General features: G+C 42.0%; 1 protein-coding gene across 1 annotated transcript in view; it reads left to right on the forward strand.

The window, feature by feature from the left end:
- LOC308105796 (protein unc-13 homolog C-like) overlaps nt 1-20,002 on the forward strand; it is a gene marked incomplete at its 5' end in the record, with an annotated part of 229,949 nt that overhangs the window by 110,795 nt on the left and 99,152 nt on the right. Inside the window, 3 exons of the mRNA XM_080456721.1 lie at nt 1,668-1,757; nt 5,087-5,215; nt 18,424-18,557. Of these exons, the coding sequence (XP_080312847.1) occupies nt 1,668-1,757; nt 5,087-5,215; nt 18,424-18,557 (353 nt within the window). The remainder of the gene's footprint in view (nt 1-1,667; nt 1,758-5,086; nt 5,216-18,423; nt 18,558-20,002) is intronic.

A 20,002-nucleotide genomic window follows, 5' to 3' on the forward strand; every position in this document is an offset into this window, starting at 1 on the left:
GTAGTGGTAGAAAGGGGGGGAGGGGGGGGGGGCTTGGGTGAGAGGTATAGAGTGATTTTATGAGGGTGTTGTCCGGTGAGAGAAGGAGAGGGATAAAATATAATGTATAGGGGCTTGTGATGGCCTTTCCTCAGGCCCTGTCGGCGTTTATATGCCCACCCCGTCACGCTACTCTGAGCAGCCTGATGACTTCATGGCCCTGGAATAGAGGCCTTCATCAGCGGGTGACCGGCTCCCCTGCCCACTTAACGATTAAGACAGACGCTCACTTAGTTATGATTGCTGGGCGTCGCTCCCTAATCAATTCCAGGTTTTTTTTTTCGGGGACTCTGGGTGACGTGATGCCCTGGGTGGGGGGGCGGTTTCACAGTGACAAAGCTGCTCTCTCTCTCAATCAGATATGTCCCCTCTCTCCTCCAACTCTATACATATTACATAGTAAACATTACTGTGTGTATCTGTGTAATTTTCTATACAGTATATCCAACATATTCTCATAGATAGGCGTCAGTTATTGCCGCTTTGTCCTTTTCACCCCCTAATGCGTCACTATTGGACTACAACAACTAAAAGGCACGCATTGGATTTTCAAATACTACTGGAATCTAGAGTTTGGCCAGCTGCCTCGTGTCAAAATTGGTAGCAGCACGTGGCTAGTAACTGCAACCTCCCGTGATTGAATCCCACCGTGGGTGCGGCTGCTATTTTTCTCTCTCCGCATAGTCTTTGTGAGGTTAGGATTAAGGTTAGGTTTAGGCATATTTTTGTGAGGTTTGGGTTAGGTTTAGGCATAGTCATGTGAGTTCAGGGTTAGGGTTTGGGTTAGGTTTATGCATAGATTTGTGAGGTTTGGGTTAGGTTTAGGCATAGTTTTGTGAGTTTAGGGTTAGGGTTTGGGTTAGGTTTAGGCATAGTTTTGTGAGTTTAGGGTTTGGGTTAGGTTTAGGCATAGTTTTGTGAGTTTAGGGTTAGGGTTTGGGTTAGGTTTAGGCATAGTTTTGTGAGTTTAGGGTTTGGGTTAGGTTTAGGCATAGTTTTGTGAGTTTGGGTTAGGTTGAGGGATAGTTTTGTCAACATGCGTTGTCGCCATGGCATCCCCTTCACGTCAAAACTTTACTCTCAGGGCGTCCCGTTTCAGGGCTACTGACAGAGCGGTAAAATGTGACTCCTTGGGAGTGAGAACGGGTTGGCATATCGTTGCTGTCGGGCAGAAACCTCCTATCTCCATTTTCTAACTGTTTGTGTTTTTTCATAAATTAACACCCTACTACTTGATCATACTACAGTGTCACACAAAAGCATCAAAAGTAGCAGATCTACAAGCGACACGTTTTGAGCTTGCGGATCTGCTACTTTTGAATTTGAATCCTGAAAAGTTTTGTACACATGAGGTTTCCACCCGACAGAGATGATATGTGTGAGTCTCTATAGACGAATCCACAGACGCGCTGCCTGTAGCTGCCTGTAGGCGGCCATTGCTGCGGTGTCGCGTCCGCGGAGCGTTGACACCGCAGCAATGGCTGCGCCCAGGGCAGCGCTCCGTGGATTTGTGTATAGATAAGTATACACTAGTATACTGTACTGTATATCTTGCGTGATTGAACACGTGGTACTGTATGCAGTATTCATATTAACATAAAGCGTGTGATCTGTCTTTTCCCTTGCAGGATAATTTCCCAGCAGGAAACCTTGACCGTCTGCAAGACCTGAAGTCCACCGTGGACCTGCTGACGAGCATCACCTTCTTCAGGATGAAGGTAGAGTGTGTGTGTGTGTGTGTGTGTGCATGTGCTTTTTTCGATGTCCTCCACAACTACACAAATTCAAACGTGCGTGCTTGCGTTTGTTGCAAGTTATTATAAGCACATCCTTCTTGGCAACAGATTACAGAATAATAAAAGGCAGTAGACTAGCAGGTATCCTTCCTGTTCCTCAGTGTTCCGCTGTGTCGTTGTTATTTTGCATCACATGTCGTTGCTGTCGGTCAGAAACCTTGTATCTCCATGATTACTTTTTTTTTTCTTCCGTAAATTCAGGCAAAAGTTGCAAAAAATAGCCGATCTACAAGCTCACAATGTGTTGCGATGCTATGTTTTTTTTAAGTGAAAGTCAATAAGTCTGAGAAGTAACAGTTTCCTGAGAAGTAACAGTAACAGGACATATCTGGTTTCCACCCGACAGAGACATTGTGTGATTGTATGCATTCCAGACAGCAAGGTCAATGAGCTGTCAGCTCAGGTCATTAGTCTGTCTGTCTGTCTGTCTGTCTGTCTGTCTGTCTGTCTGTCTGTCTGTCTGTCTGTCTGTCTGTCTGTCTGTCTGTCTGTCTGTCTTGAGTAAAAGTACAAAAGTACTGGCATCAACATATACTTAAGGTGCCAAAGTAAAAGCACTACAAATGTGTCAAAAAAAATTCAAACGTTTGAAAATAGCCGATCTATTTTACCGAATAGCCAAAGTATAAAATAGGTCATAAGTGGTTAATGTATGTTTTATAATGATGATCAGAATCCGCAAAGTAACTAGTATACAAAAGCTGTCAAATAATTGTAGTGGAGTAAAAAGTACATTATTAGCCTCTAGAGATGTAGTGGAGTGTATGTATAAATTGTAAAAGTACCTAAAAAAAAAGTGGCAGATCCACAAGTTTCGATCTTGTGGATCTGCTACTTTTGATGCTTTTGTGTGACGCTGTAGTATGATCAAACTGGGCGTTAATTTGCGAGAAAAAAAAACGCAAAAAGTTAGAATATGGAGATAAGAGGTTTCTGCCCGACACCAACAATATTCTCCACCACTGCGACTGACATAATTTATGACTGTTTTGACTGTGGTCAATACTGGTCATGGCCATGAAATTCTCCTTTGATCAATATCAAGCATATGAACCCAGATGGATTTTGTTTGGAACCTTTCATTTGGAAGAAATCAATCCAACACCATCAACGCAAGCACTATAAACTCTGTCACTTTCAACACCCCGCTTAAAATATGGACATTGATCCTTTTTATGATCCCCATCCATATACTAAATGGAAATTATTATCGTTTGTTGTTGCACATTCTCTTGATTGGGTGAGAGTACTGTATATGTTGCTGTCGGGCAGAAACCTCCTATCTCCATATTTTAACTTTGTGTAAAGTTTTTTTGCCTTACTTGATCTACTTGATCACACTACAGTGTCAAACAAAAGCATCAAAAGTAGCAGATACACAAGCTCGAATCGAGCTTGTGTATCTGCTTGCTATTTTTGGTTTGATTCCTGGAAAGTAACAGTTTTGGAGTTTGATTCCACCCGACAGAGATGGGTGGAATCAATGACTCGTTGAGGTTTGTAGTTTTTGCTGCAGTTGTCCCGGTAATGCCTGTGTGTGCACACATGCACGTGTGTTCACACTGCATTAAGTCTGCGTTAGGGGTGCAAGGGTTAATCAAACTAATTGATTATAAAAGATAATTGACAATAAATAAATCAAAATCAATTGATAAATGACTTTGTGAAAATAGTTTTAAAATAATTTGAAAGCATAATTTGTTTTGAAAATAGACGATCTACATCAAAGCTCACAAATTGTCGCAATGCGACGTGTTGTGAGCTTGTACATGGGCTGTAAAAATATATATATATATCATGACACTGTTATAAGACAAAGTCCTAAAATAGGGCTTAAGTGCTTAATTGATTCGTTGATATAAAAATAATGACAAACATTTATTAAAAAATCTCGATTTTCTGATTAATAGAAGAAGTAGTCGATACAATAATCGCTAACAAGATATTCGACAGTCGCAGCCCTAGAGTTGTCCGCTAATGTTTGTGCGTGCACGCGTGCACATAGATAAATGTTTGCGCGCATTCGTGCATGTACAGTACATGCTTGTGTGTGCATGTACTGTACACATGCACGTCGTCTCCGAAACAGTGTCCAAAACAGTTACTTTTCAGGATTCAAATTCAAAAATATCAAAAGTAGCAGATCGACAAGCTCAAAACATGTGAAAGTTAAAATATGGAGATAAGAGGTTTCTGCCCCACGGTAATGACATGCATGTATGTATGTATGTATGTATGTATGTATGTATGTATGTATGTATGTATGTATGTATGTATGTATGTATGTATGTATGTATGTATGTATGTATGTATGTATGTACATTAAGTCTGCATTTTAGATGCCCCTTCACTGCACTCTGTGTGCTCCTTCTCGCTTTCTTTTCCCTCCTCCTCCGTCTCCTCCTTCCTCACAGTGGGTATAGGCGAGGCTCTGGGCGCCGTTATCTCCTCTCTCTCTCTCTTCCAGAGGACAGAGAGAGAGGGAGAGCGCGCACGTGACGCGTAGGAACCAGAGCACTGAGGCGTAGCTAAGATGGCAGCTGTGAGCCGAGGAATGAAAGCCGTCACTTTGCGTTACCAGCACTTTCACTTTTGCACCCGTACACCCGTGCATATAATAATACACCATACCACTCTCTGATATAGGGTTCTGGGTTTCTCATATACCACGCCGTATTAATATACCGTAAAATGTGTAGAAATACACTACGTGTGTACATAATAGATGTTAAGGAGAAGGCTGCGTTTTCCACGAGGTAGTAAGATGGCGGATCAGTTTTTAATATGAATATTTCAGACGTGTGTAGTTCAAGAAAAGCTCTCAGGCGGTGGATTCGGCACACTAATGTTAGTTTAAGGGTGTGGATGGTGCTCTTCCAGTGCGTTTGATGCAAGCGTGTTTGATCGTGTGTCTTGAGTGTTAATGCTACACAGTTTTAATGTGCTACATGTAGGTGTGTGTGTGTAGTTGTATAACTATACTAGTGAGGGCCATACGCTACTTTAGGTATAGGGTTGAAAATCACCCAAACATTTCTCGGATCGCTGGCATGCGGTTCGGGCACCTAGGCTCATAAGTAGCCTGACAGCGCAAAAATAAATAAAGGCAGAAAGATATATTTGAAAAAAAGAAATTTGCCAAAAAACCTTTTCAAAATGGCATTCAATAAATTGTAGTCCTTCAGTAATAATACATTGTGTGTGTGTGTGTGTGTGTGTGTGTGTGTGTGTGTGTGTGTGTGTCCTTCCAGGTACAAGAGCTGCAGAGCCCTCCCAGAGCCAGCATGGTGGTGAAGGACTGTGTGAGAGCGTGTCTGGACTCGACCTATAAATACATTTTTGACAACTGTCATGAACTGTACAACTCGCTGCTGGACCAGGTAAACAAGCTGTCATTCACTGCTATTCAACAGTGATGGAAGGAGTACTCAGGCCTGTATTCAACATTTTACTTGAGTAAAAGTACAAACATACTTGGCATCAGGATGTCATCGCTGTCGGGCAGAAACCTCTTATCTCCATATTTTTACTTTTTGATGTTTTTGTTTTTAGTAAATTAATTTCTTACTGCTTGATCACACAGTAGCAGATCTACAAGCTCGAAACGTGGCGCTTGTTTCAAGCTTTGCTATACTTTTGCATTTGAATCCTGAAAAGTAGCAATTTTGGACGTAGGAGGTTTCCACCCGACAGAGACGATATACTTGCAGTATCAAAGTAGAAGTGCTCAAATCTTTCAAAAATGTGCCATACATTTTAGAAAATAGCCGATCAACAAAGCTTGCAATGTGTGGGCTATTTTTTAATAGCCACTGCATAAAATGCGGCTTATGTGGTTCATGTAATGTTCTGTAATAATAATCTTCGATAATCGCGCGTGACACACCTTAAAGGAGTAGTTCACCCAAAACGTTACTTATTTTCTATCAATTACACTCCCCATGAAGCCTTGAATTCATGGAGATGTTTTAGTTTTTGTCGCATTCCTAAGCCAATATAACCGGCAGAGTGTCCGGTAGGAGACTCAATGTAGAAAATGTATAGGCCCCCTAGCTTCCGTTCGAAACTCAACTCTTTGTTTGCGTGGCCACTTTGCATTATAATGTCCTATAACTTTGTGTTGAAAGTCATTGCAAACAATCATGGGTGATAATAATATTGCTGCAAACGTCTGTCACCTTCGTTCTTTGTATCCTCTGTGAATGTCTTTCTTTTATTGCGTTCTGGGAAAAAAAAATTTTTTCTAATCATGCTAAACAGACATAGTGTGTGCACAGCGTACAAAATGAAGAACAGAACCACCAAGGAATGCCAGGGGCGTGTCTCGATCAGTGCCCATCACCGAGCACCGCACGGCACGCTCACAATCCCACACAGAGCAACAACAACAAAAAAACATAATTACACAGTCATTATAATTTTTTGCAAGTACACACAGTCACGCAGCCCCACAGATTATTCACAGAGCTCCTTCGCAACGGAGAATGGCCCCCGTGCGTGGGAGGGGGGAGTGGGGAGGGGGAGGGATGATAATGTCTTTTTCAGGTCCTAATAGTGGTGCGATCCGCTCACAAAAGTTGAATAATAAGCGTCCTCTGTTTAAACAGCCTGAGGGGCTGTAAGCAATTAACCGGCCGGATAGATAGATGCTCCCGCTAATTAACGTCCCCCGTCCACCGCAGCCCCGTCCGTCCCAGCCTGCCTCTCCATCAGCATCCCCCACCCAAGCAAAACCTCATTCTAACTGATCGTTATTTAGATTCATACCTGCAAGGTAGCCAGAAGAAGAAGTACTCCGATTTTTGTTTTACTTAAGTAAAAGTAGCAATTCTACAACGTACAAGTAAAAAGGCCTGCATTAAACATTTGACTTCAGTAAAAGGACAAACGAATTGGCATCTAAATGTAATTACAGTATACCTAAAGTGAAACTACTAAACTGTTTTTTAAAATATCTGATCTACAAGCTCACAACGTGGTGCGAAGTTACGCATTGTGAACATGTAGACCAAGTAGCCGTATAAAATAGGGCTTAAGTGGTTAATGCTTATTTTTGTGCTAATTATCTGAATCTGCAATGTAACTAGTAACTAAAGATGTCAGAAATGTGCTCCTCGGAGCACAGGTCTCCGCTAGGCCAGGTAGTACAATCTTAGCCAATCAGGATGCAATATGAAAAAGCTGACAGGTCCGTCTTGATGACATGACGATAGAGATAATGTGTACCGATTTGTGTGATGTTTGGACAAAATCTGTAGGAGTAATAGCAAAAAAGAAAATCAGCAAAAATTGGCCTCCTGGTGGCGCTATAACAATGCCGATGTGAAGAATGAAGGGCAGCGTTTTTTCCTTGGCCTCTAGGGAATGTGTGTGCAAAATTTAACGCCGATCGGTCCAACGATGTCGGAGATTAGCTGTTCACGGACGGATGGACACACGGACGGACACACATACACGGACGGACGGACGGACGGGCACACACACACACACACACACACACACGGACGGATGGACAGACGGTCAGACAGACAGACAGACAGACAGACAGACAGACAGACAGACAGACAGACAGACAGACAGACAGAGGGCAAAACATAGTGTCGGAGTAAATAGTACAATATTTGCCTCTTAGTGGAGTATCAAAAAAAGGAAATGCTAAATGTGTTACTTAAATACAATACTTTTAATGTACTTTCCACCGACACCCTACCACCCCCACCGAAGCAACCCTCAGTGGAACTGGTGATTATTATATTCATACCTGCCAGGTATACCTGTGACATTGGCAGAAGTATGACATTCAGCCCCTGAGTGGATGCAGAGCGTTGGTGACACTGGACTTGATGGGGTCAGGCTAGGCTGACGGTGACAACATCCCTGACGGCGGGCGACTTACATAACAGAGAGCCCTCCATCCCTGGGCTTAAGATGGGCTGGGGTTATTCAGCTTAACCACTCTCCTTAAATCTCCTGGCAGCAACAGAGGAGGATTTAAAAAGTGTGGTGGTGGTCTGGGAAAAATGGATGGAGGGAGAGGGACAGAGGTTGGTGGAAGAAGTAGACCGATTCTACAAATGCTTTCTAAAATCAATAGTTCTCAAACTTTTTCTTAATTCACAATTATTTTTAACAATTATACTTTCAAGATTTTTCAAAATTTTTCAAAAATAGCTTGCTGAGAGCTTGTATACCTGCTATTTTTTAATAGCCAACGCTAAGATCTAAAATGACACAGATGCTTTCCTAGTTTATTAAAGACCTGGTGAAATGGCTTTATCTGTCATTTTACTTTGAAGTTTCAGTCTGAAAAGGTAGCTTATATGTTTCTGAACCAGACAGACAGACAGACAGACAGACAGACAGACAGACAGACAGACAGACAGACAGACAGACAGACAGACAGACAGACAGCAAAACATAGTGTTGGAGTAAATAGTACAATATTTGCCTCTTAGTGAAGTTCCCATCCCCTTGGGCTATGGGCAAGGCAGTAGCCAGATAAGGCTATGTTTGTAGCCTGCATGACACTCAGCCCGAGGGAGAAAGAGAGGGGCAGTGTGAAGGTTGTTTAAGTTACTATGTTGATTATTTCTAATCTAAAATGTTTTCAGATACACCTTGTAGTGTACTGTTTAAGTTTCAAACGAGTAATACACCGTCTGGACGTCATCTTGAATGAGATTCAAAACAGAGCAGCCCTGTAATTAAAATCAGGTGCGAGTAGAGGAGCATGAGCTATGGGAATCAAACAGGTGAATGAAATCAAGATTCATTTATATTCATAAAGGCCTATCAGTACGTTTGCGTTTACAGCAAGTAATTAAAACATTTAGACTTTTGACATAAGAATACACAAAAATAGTTAATAAATACATATTTTTTGGGCATCTAATGATATGATATGTTTCACCATGTCTTGGTAAGTACACTGTACTTGAGTGAACACTGCAGTACTTGAGTGAATATCGAATATGGAGATAAGAGCTTTCTCCCCGACAGCAACAATATACTTAGTTACTTTCCACCACTGCAAAGGCGGTAGTAAAGATGGAATCGGTCGAACACGCGTGCTAGGACGAGAGAGCCGTTCGTGACAGAATGTTGATGATGATGATGACAAGGACTCACAGAGCGGAAACTGTCTGCATCCATGCAACCACGGATGCGATCACATGCACACACATGTATACACTTTATGGAAATGTAAGCGCATAAGTTGACAGATGAATAGAGGCAATTGAGTTTCGAATAGTGTTTTGGAGGTGGGTGGGTGTCACTGGAACGCATGTGCATGCGTCAATGCACATATACATGCATGCGCGGTTCAACCATGCTTGCTGGAGTATAATCTACATAAAGGAGAAGAATACAGGAGTAAAAGTCCGCCTCAAATTCCTTTGCGTTTCCCCGCAGGGAAAGCGCTGCCGATAACAGGAAAGAAAACAAAATATTTTTTACTGCCAAATACTTGGCTTGGTGTGCTGTAGGATGCTTTCAGAGGGAAGCGCAATATGTGTTCTCTGTCGGTGTGGAAACCTCATATGTCCAAAACTGTTACTTTTCAGGATTCAAATTCAAAAATAGCGAAAGTTGCAGATCGACAAGCTCGAAAAAAACGCGGTTGTGGACTACTTATGATGCTTTTGTGCTTCTGTAGTATGGGCGTTAATTTACGAAAAAACACAAAAAGTTCAACTATGGAGATAATATGGAGATTTCATTGCCCAACAGCAGTGAAATGTACTTAGTTATTTTCCACCAATGCTCCACAGAAGCTGCGGCTCCGATCAGCCCAACTGGCCCCGTAGCTTTTAGGAATTTGGTCACGTCACAGCAGTCTGTCACTCAGAGTTTCGTACAGACCGCCATCACATTGCGAAAATTTATGAGTGAATGGTAATGCTTCCCCACCCCCACCCCCATAGAGACATGGAATGATGAATGATGAGCGCTAAACATGAACACTAACTGCTAGCATCTCTGGGGTAGTCGTCACTGTGGTAAATGTCCAACAGCGGTAGGCAGCATTTCTTTCCAGGGGGACATACTGGCTTCGATAAAGTGAGGGAAGGGACCACACGTTGAGCTATTAGATTGAAACTTGAAACACAATGCTGAATTATGTTACAACTGCATGAATTTGGTAGACACGGCTACTTTACAATAGGGCCAACTTTTAAAATGTATTTTTACAGCTTTACGTTTTTATTATCAAACGTATTGCATTATGTGTTATACTTCACTGTTACATTGTAAACATTTAACATTTGAGTACAAAGAGACGGAATATGGCATGCATGTATGTACTCAAATGGTACATATTAATTACTAATAATTAATTGGAGTCGAGTTAACATAATGCTGCCTTTTAAGATTTTGGGGGGTCATTTTGTTTTTCTTTGAGGACTTCAAGGGCCGGATTGCCTCAGGCCTTATGTTGCCCATGTGTGGTCCAACCCCTACTCTCTGCTGTGGGCACTCTGCAACTAAACTGGGCTCTTAAGCTTGATTCATACTTCGTCATACGACACTGTCACTTGCATAGCAGATCTACAAGCTCACAATTTGACACGTTGTGGGCTTTTAGATCTGTTTTTAGTTTTTACTGGTACTTTAAGTATAGTTGATGCCAATACTTTTGTAACTTTTACTCAAGTCAAGTTTATGCAGGCCTTTTACTTGTAAACAGAGTATTTATACATTGTGGTATTGCTACTTTTACCGAGGTAAAATATTCAGAGTACTTCTTCCAGCAGTGAGGGATGTGAGTAGTAGTAGCTGGAGGACCGGGGGTTAGAGCCCATGAGGTTGATTTGTTGACTTGTTTGAAGACGCGGCGCTAGTAGTTAATCACCTCTAACAATGTGTGTAGCGTCCACGTGAGGGGAATGCCCATGAGACCACTGGTGCTGGGAGTTACACAGCTTTGGCTGAATGCATACCTCACATCCTCCTTAGCCAGGGGAAGGACGCAACCTTCACCAACCTTCACACACACACACACACACACACACACACACACACACACACACACTGTATACACGCACTGTATACGTGCACACGCAAACACAATGTGTTTATACACTTGTGAGGACATCGCCGTTTTTGGACAGCCATTTTATTAATGATATTTTTTACGGTTTGTTTTTTGACATTTTTAACCCTAAGCCTAAAGCGGAAAATGTGTGATCTACAAGCTCACAACGTGTCGCGCTGAGACACGTTGTGAGCTTGTATATCGTATATTTTCAGTGCACAACACTGGAACACAACTAACCATAAATCAGACATAACTCCAACCCCTAAACCTAACCTCTAAATGTCTAGTCCTATACCCCACCCTGGATCTGTTCCACTCTACAAATTATGTTTAACCATAAATCAACCATGTATCTTCTTTTTTTCAAATTCGACTATTTGTCGGGACATTTGTTCCCCACAAATATATATACACACACACACACACGCACGCATTATGCACACCCTAACACACAGAGATGCATGCACACACGCACACACACGCACACACACACACACGCACACAAACACACACACACGCGCGCATGCATTATGCACACCCTCAGAGATGCATGCACACACGCACACAAACACACACACACGCACACAAACACACACACACGTGCACGCACCCACACACGCACACACGCACACACACACACACACACACACACACACACACACACACACACACACACACACACACACACACACACACACACACACACAACACACACACTTTCCATAGGGACTTAAAGGGTTTTTGCATAGCTGACTCACCCCCTGCTGAGGCTTTTGTTTCCATTATTCATATCTCCAATTAAGCAGCCTGTCACCCTCCCACACCAGCACCGGGCCCGGTGCGCTGCCATCATCATCTGTGCATCTCATTCACCGGCGCCAAGGTGTGACCTTCCTCTACGTCAGCATGCTTCCTGCTTTCACGCTGTAAATCCCATCGCGCTCTCTCTCCGCGTTGTTTCCGTCACTTACGTTCTCTGTTGAGCGAAAACAACCCACATTCAACTATGGAATGGATTATTGCGGCGCCACAATGTTTTTTTCTCCGATTCTATGATACCATCCTGTGTCTTTTAAAGCGATCGGCGGGTGGATTGTTGTGAAGAATAATACGCTGTGATTTCTCAACGGTTAGTGAATACACTCCGAAATTGCTGGCAGTGGCTTAGCAAACAATGTTTTATTTCTGGCAGAAATAAACATACAACTCAGACCCTTCCACTCAGCGATTTAGCCATCATCTGCAATATGCACACGAGGAAGAAGGGGTGATGAATAGCCACACGCATTCATGTAGACACACACACACACACACACTCACACTCACACTCACACTCACACACACACACACACACACACACATCTGAATATGTCATCGGCCCTCAAAATCAATTCATCACTCGTCAGCCCTTATCCGTCTCGTAGCCTGTTTGCTCACACATTGTGCATCATGTACATGTAAAGTGCAGGGTATAAATGTAAACCATAGGGTAAATGTAAATTACAGGTGTAAACCATGGGGTAAACGTAAGCCGTGGGGTAAATGTAAAGTGCTGCTGGGTAAAGTGACGGACGGCCCCACAAAACGTGTGAGTCCAATGTGCAGCTGCTTAACCCATTCAATCCGGGAACGCATCTGTGTCATTTTAGATTTGAGCTATAACCATTAATACTTTGGCTATTCAAAAATAGCAGATGTACAAGCTCACAAACGTGTAGATCTGCAATTCTTTCTTTTTTAAATCTTCATTACATTTTGTGCAAATCTTTGAATACATATATTTTTTTTAAACAAAATTTTTAACTCAATTATTTGCTTCTGGAGGTCCAGAAAAAAATATATATGCTTTTAAAAATATATATATTCAAAGATGTGCACACGTTTTCACGATCCTTCAAAAATAGCAGATCTACAAGCTCATAGCTGCGGTTTGAGCTTGTAGATCTGCTATTTGCTGCTATCTACAAAATGACAAGAGATGCGTTCCCGGGTTGATTGGGTTAATGGCCTGCATACAGCATGCAGCTGCCAGTCACATGAATCATGAAATTCAAAAGAACGCTCTCCGCGACGACGTGGCTGCCGAGCGGAAAACATGTGCTGTTAAACCTCTTGAGCGATCCAACGGGGCTTGTTCCGGATTTACCTTTCCATACAGACCTCACATGACACGAATAGTGATTATGTTTTCATGAAGCTGGCTTTGACAGCAAAAGGGACAAGCTTTGTGGCGTGCTGCCGCTCGAGTGCTCGGGGACTCGAAATGAGAGAGTCTACTACTCTCCGGTACGTTGTGGATTGTCACCAGTAAAACGTTCAGCAGTCAGGTGGAAACCTTGTATGTCGAAAATCGTTACTTTTCGGGAAATGGAAGAAAAGAGCCCGTGTTCTAATAGATCTAGATCTCTTGTTAATACTTTTCATTGGTTCAATATTTATAAAATCCACAGACACACTTAAAGGGATAGTTCACCCCAAAAAAATATTGTTTTCCTATCGATTAGTCACCCCATGGAGACTTGATTTCATGGATTTTCTTTTTTTTTTTGTCGCATTCCTAAGCCAATAATTTGATGACCAGCGCACCGGGAGGCAGCGGTTCCGGTAGGAGAAACAAAGGAGACTCTTTGTGTCTCCTTCCGGAACTGCTGTCAGTCATCAAATTATTGGCTTAAACGAAACTAAACGAATATCCATGAATTCAAGTCTCCATGGGGTGACTAATCGATAGAAAACAAATCATGTTGGGGTGAACTATCCTTTTAACCACTTTCACTTTAAAAATGCGTTGTGAGCTTATAGATACTTTCGTGTGACAAATGCCCTACCAATAGCCATCAAAAAGTGTGACTCCCTACCCTCCTTCAAACCCACCATAAAAGAGCACCTGTCTGCAATTTGCAAGTCTTCTAGCTTGCCAAAAGAATGTCTTGATATGTCTTGAATGAATTGAATACACAGGACCACAGTGGAAACGAGCCCTCAGTGCCTTTTAGCATTATTGTATAACTGTTCATCTATACTTTTTGCAAACTGCTAATAAAGTATTCAATCAAACATTGTAGTATGACGAAGTAGGACATTAATTGCCACAAAATAAATACATAAAAAGTTGACATATGGAGATACAAGGTTTCTGTCCAAGCAACAAAATGCAAAGTGATACAAAGTAATCCCCTGTTCCCACAAGATGAAATTCTTTAGTCCTCCCAGTCGCGTCATTTGCATGACAAGTGAATGCTCTCGAGTGAAAACCTTCGCTGGGACATGTCCAATGAAGGAATGCAGTTTTTTTTGTGAACTGGTGGTTGGGGCACAAGTTGTTTTGCTGTTCGCCCCCTGAATGGATTACCTTCTAAAGCCCAGTGTTGAGGATAAATTGCCTCGTGTTGCGTGTTCCCATCTCCCCGAACTCTCGATGCTAACGTCCCCTCAGTGACACGCCGCAGTCATTAGTGCCCCTTAAATAATTCAGCTCCGAGTTATCCAATACCCAATAGGAATATGCTTCATTTTTAACACAATTTTCTATTAATCAGGAACACATTTTCTCACGGAGGGAACGCGGACGTGTGCGTGCGTACGTGCAGGGTATACACTGAAATACTGTTACTGTTAATTCGACTCTTGAAAGTATGCAAATGTGACCAAATTGACCTTAACAGGTCCATGTGGTTACTTGTGCATACTTTCAAGCAGTGGTGTAAAGTAACTAAGTACATTTACTCAAGTACTGTACTTAACCCATTAAGACCTGAGGCGATTCTTTAAAAAAAATCTAAATCCTAACAGTTTTTTGAAGAAAATTAAAAAAAAAAAAATCACGATTTTTTTCAAAAATAGCAGATCTACAAGCTCGTAGCGCGGCACTCGGTGCCGCGCTATGAGCTTGTATATCTGCTATTTTTGAATAGCCAAAGGCATCTAAAGTGACACAGAAGCGTTCCAGGTATCAATGGGTTAAGTGCAATGTTGAGCTATTTTCACTTGAGTATTTCCAATTTTCGGTACTTTTACTTCTACTCCACTACATGTCAGAGGCAAATATTATACATTTACTCTACTACACTTATTTGAAAACTTTAGTTACTAGTTACCTTGTAGATTCTGATTATTAGTACAAAACAAGCATTAACCACTTCAGCCCTACTGTATATACATTTCGGCCATTTGAAGATAGCCGATCTACAAGCTCACAATGTGTCACATCGCGTCTCATTGTGAGCTTGTAGATCTGCTATTTTCAAAATATTTTGTATTAATTTTATACATAATGATACCTTGTGAAATGGGACATTCTGCATAATGAGTACTTTCTACTTTTGGTACTTTAAGTACATTTTGATACCAATACTTTTGCACTTTTACTCAAGTAAATTTTGAATTCCGGACATATGTACCGGACGTATTTCTACATGGCAGTATTGATACTTTTACTTAAGTAAAACATGTCAATACTTTTTCCACCACTGCTTTCAAGAGTTGACTTGAACCCTGAGGACTTTGATAGTTAACGTTATTAGTGTCATTGTGAGTACGGCATGTCTTTGTTGCTGCGAGGGGTGGGCGTACGTGCACCTGCACATGCACACACATCCTAGTAACTCGGCATGTGTCAATGGTACCATGTCTGGGTGTGTTTTGTGTGTGTGCGTGTGTACGTGCATCGCAGTGTGTTTGTAGTCAATATCACTGCTCGTTTCGATCCAATCCAAATGCATTTATAAAGCACATTTAAAAGCAACAACCGTCGACCAAAGTGCTGTATAATCGAAAACTACTGCAAGACAACACAATAAAAACATGAGGACCCGTTTTAATAGATGAAAAGGACATCAAAATGACAATAAAGTAATAAAAGCAATAAGACCATAAGGTAAAGAAACAGAAAGCCAACTTTGTATACTGAATTAAAAGAGCCACTCAATAACGTTCTGTTTTAAAGACCCTCACGTTAGAGTTTAGTCTAGAGTTGTTCCGATACTCCTTCTGTACTATATTCACATGATTATTTTACTAGCTTGTGGCTGCAACAATTGTTATTCATTCCTAGCTTTTATTATTAGAAATTGGTATAGGATCGGTACTCTGTATCGTCCGATTCGCAAGTTGCAGTTAACGGAATTGGTATCGGGAAGGACAAAATGCCCATGGCTTTTTTTTAAGCTCACCTGTGAAAACCCTGGTAGTGTCTTGCGCTCTGCATATCTCCAAAGCATTAACACATTCCACGCCAGAGTTTAATATCATAATGTACTCACCAGTGCCAGCGATTTATTGTTGTTTTTTTGTTTTTTTCACCTCGCCACAGACCTTGCTAAATACCTTAAGATCGCGCGTTCAACTGTTTGTAGACACACAGGGTAGCTGTGTGAGTGGCCCAGTGACGAAATGTTCAATCGGCGATCGTCCATTTTGCAGTAGTCGCAGTTTCTATTAAACAGCGTTCAGCGTGGAGAAAAACAACAACCGAGATAATGGCGGATTAGCGGAAGCTTTAGAGCGGCGGCCGATGGGAACGAAAATCTTCGATTGACATTCATTTCCGTTTCCGGTGTGCTACAATGAAATGTGTCACTGCGAGGGAGGCCTACAATGAAATGTGTCACTGCGAGAAAAAAAAAAAAAAAAAAACACCACTTCGCGTAGAACTACGCGACTGGCACGCTGCGCAATTATTTAGGTTCGCGTAGAACTACGCGATTGGCACGCAATGTGTTAATACAGAGTTTTACTACAAACATCTTGTCTTCGTCATGCATCAATCAGAGACTCACTAAATGCAGCATTAGTCGATTTGCGGCGGTGCGTTTACTGTGGACTCTCTGCTGGATACTCTCGGATTACCCGAATTCTGGAGGATCAAACCTATACATAATTCATAGGATATGGAATACATATCTAAAGCTCTTTCAGGATTGTTTTTCAGGGGGAGAAAATGTGTGTGTACATATATTGAACAGAGAAGATTTTTCTGAGGATTTAAACCTCACCATGGGACATATGGACAGGGGGTTGCCATGCAGCTAACTTTCCGATACAACTCGTGTCAGGGTTTGGGGGCTACATGCTGCAAAAGCAGGGTCTCCACTGTGCTTCTTTGATAGCAGTGGTGTAAAGTAACTAAGTACATTTACTCAAGTACTGTACTTAAGTCCAATTTTTAGTTTTTTTTTTACTTTACTGGAGTATTTCCAGTTTTCAGTACTTTAACTTCTACTCCACTGCATCTCAGAGGCAAATATTGTACCTTTACTCCACTAGAATTATTTGAAAACTTTAGTTACTAGTTACTTTGTAGATTGATTATTATTACAAAACATTCATTAACCACTTCAACCCTATATACATTTTGGCCATTTGAAAATAGCCGATCTACAAGCTCACAATGTGTCGCATTGCGACACATTGTGAGCTTGTAGATCAGATTTTTTTTAAATATTTTAATACATTTTATACATTTGAACACTTGTGAAATGGGACATTCTGCATAATGAATACTTTCTACTTTTGGTACTTTAAGTACATTTTGATACCAATACTTTTGTACTTTTATTCAAGTTGATTTTGAATTCCGGACTTTTGCTTGCAACAGAATACTTCTACATTGCAGTATTGATACTTTTACTTTTCCACCACTGTTTGATATCCTCTATATCTTCTCCATAAGGTCCACTGGGGTCAGAGCCAGCAGGAGATAGTTAACTATACTCACAAGAGGAAGCTCTGTCTCTGGTCTGTCTCAGTGCGGAACAGATGGCTACTGGAGGAATAATGAGCAGTTGTGTCGAATCTTTTCAACTTTATAGGACAGAGTTGTGGAGATGTTCTCGCTATGTGGCATCAGAGAACCATCTCCACCAATTAGACGGGAAAATAGCAGTTGATGTATAGTTGATATAGACACTGACGACACGGTTGAATAGTTTTTTTTAAAGCTTGAGAAGTGAACATTGCGGGGCTCAGTTTGAACTAAAGATCAATTCAGCCTTCGCCATGCGAGAAACACTTCTTATAAGATCCACAGCCTTTGGCCGTGTGTTCAATTATTCTGTTTTTTAGGTCTTTTTTTGGGGTCCAACTCCGTTAGAGAAGTTTAGTCTCCGATTCTCGCTTCCAGGCCAACTCTGTTCAAGTAAATCAATTACTGCAGGAAGGCATTAAAAACCTAAATAACATCGGCCACAACAAGACAATGCTTTATAAATAATAAGTACAGTACAGTAGGAAATATAAATGCATGAATAACTCTGTATAAAGCCCCCTCAGCTCCTTTGTGGGTTTGGGCATACCGTGCGTGCGTGCGTGCGTGCGTGCGTGCGTGCGTGCGTGCGTGCGTGCGTGCGTGCGTGCGTGCGTGCGTGCGTGCGTGCACCTCCTGAGGCCATGCGCGCAGACATTTTATTTTGCCTTTCACTCTAGACTCAACATCATCTCTGTTTAGGCGACACACACACACCCTCCTCCTAATCTCTCTCTCTCTCTCTCTCTCTCTCTCTCTCTCTCTCTCTCTCTCTCTCTCTCTCTCTCTCTCTCTCCCCCCTCCAGGCTAAGAAGCTGGACATCCCCCGTGAGGAGCAGGGCCCGTCAATAAAGAACCTGGACTTTTGGCCGAAGCTCATCACCCTCATGGTGTCTGTGATCGACGAGGACCGGACAGGTTACACGCCCGTCATTAACCAGTACGTACTGTAACGTGTCACTATATTTGAAATAATTAAATAGCAGTGACTGAATTCTCCTTAAACAAGCTCCAAACAACGTTCCTCTGTAAATGAAGCCTGACACGAGGCAACCTTTCTGTCTATCTCAGAAGGGCTTCCTATCGTCGCCTACACGAAGGCTGAGTCAGTCTTTCAGTCTGTTCTGGTTTTCCAGTCATTGCTATTTTTTTATATTTCCCAATATTGTCAATACTTCAGCATATTGTCTTGCCGGGCAGCAAGTAGTTTAGCTGGGTATTGTACATGAACCCATGGGGCCTTAGAACATTGTTGTTAGAACTTAATAGACGTGGTTGACAATATGTGAATGTTTCCAAGGGGTTTGGCTTAGCTTCCTATAGCAAGAGCAAGAGCCTTCGGATGAATGCACATTATTAGTACATTGTTTGGAAGTTTCAGGTTTCAGTGCAAAACACTGTACTATGGGAGTATCATGGGGGTCATGGGAGTTTCCTGTCAGCCAAAGCCTATAAAATTCAGTGCCAATTTTTCAGGCTTTTAAAGTTCACACTGGGTTTTGAGGAAGCATGAATAGATATTGCACCAGCCCCGTTATTGAGACTTGTGAGATGTATGTATGTATTTATTATGGATGGAATGCAGGCGTGCCGTGGGAGTGTGTTTGTGTCCTATGGGGGAGGGGTAGGGGGGTGGGGGCTCACACCGCAGGGGAGGAGGACTGTGGGGGGAATCAAACATCATCACGTGACTTGAAGAAAACCTGAGTGCTGCTTGTCTCAGCAGAAACTAAACAGAGGTGTCTTTTACTTTCAGTTTTTTTCCCTATACGTCTTTCTCAGACCCTTTTTCTTGCTCTTTCTTTATTTTTTTTGTTCTCTGCTTGGTTTAAATTAATGTAATGCCCAAAACTCACCCACGACTAAGTCAAGTCAGGGCAAAACACATACACTTGTCCCGTAGATCAGTGGTTATTCAAAGTGGGGTCAGGTGGGGTCAGGCTCAAGTTTTTAGCTGCGGCAGACTCGGGATGGAGTTATGAGAATGTTCTACTGTGCCACTCGTCCTAGGATATAATAACATCATATAAAGGTAAGCAAAAGGCTAGTCCGGAATTCTCCTTTAACTTAGGGGTCCTTGACCTGAAAAAGTTTGAGAACCACTGCCGTAGATTGCAACATTGGCTTGGACACATCCCCAAGGGGCGAGTGAAGACCTTCCGATGTCAAAACAGGGCCCTATAGCTCATAATATAGCAACCACAGCCCCAGTAGGCTATACTGCTGCCCTGTCATCTCACAGTATAGTGTCTGTGACACACACAGCCCCACAACACCTCTGAACCACTCACTGCCTGAGAAAATGTTTGTGGTTGTTTGTTTCTGCCATGGTGACTCCCCCCCACTGTCGATGATGGTTTAACCCATTAAAACCGGGAAAGCATC

Source organism: Gymnoscopelus braueri (genome assembly GCF_963280865.1).
Source record: "Gymnoscopelus braueri genome assembly, chromosome: 1".
NCBI lineage: Eukaryota > Metazoa > Chordata > Actinopteri > Myctophiformes > Myctophidae > Gymnoscopelus > Gymnoscopelus braueri.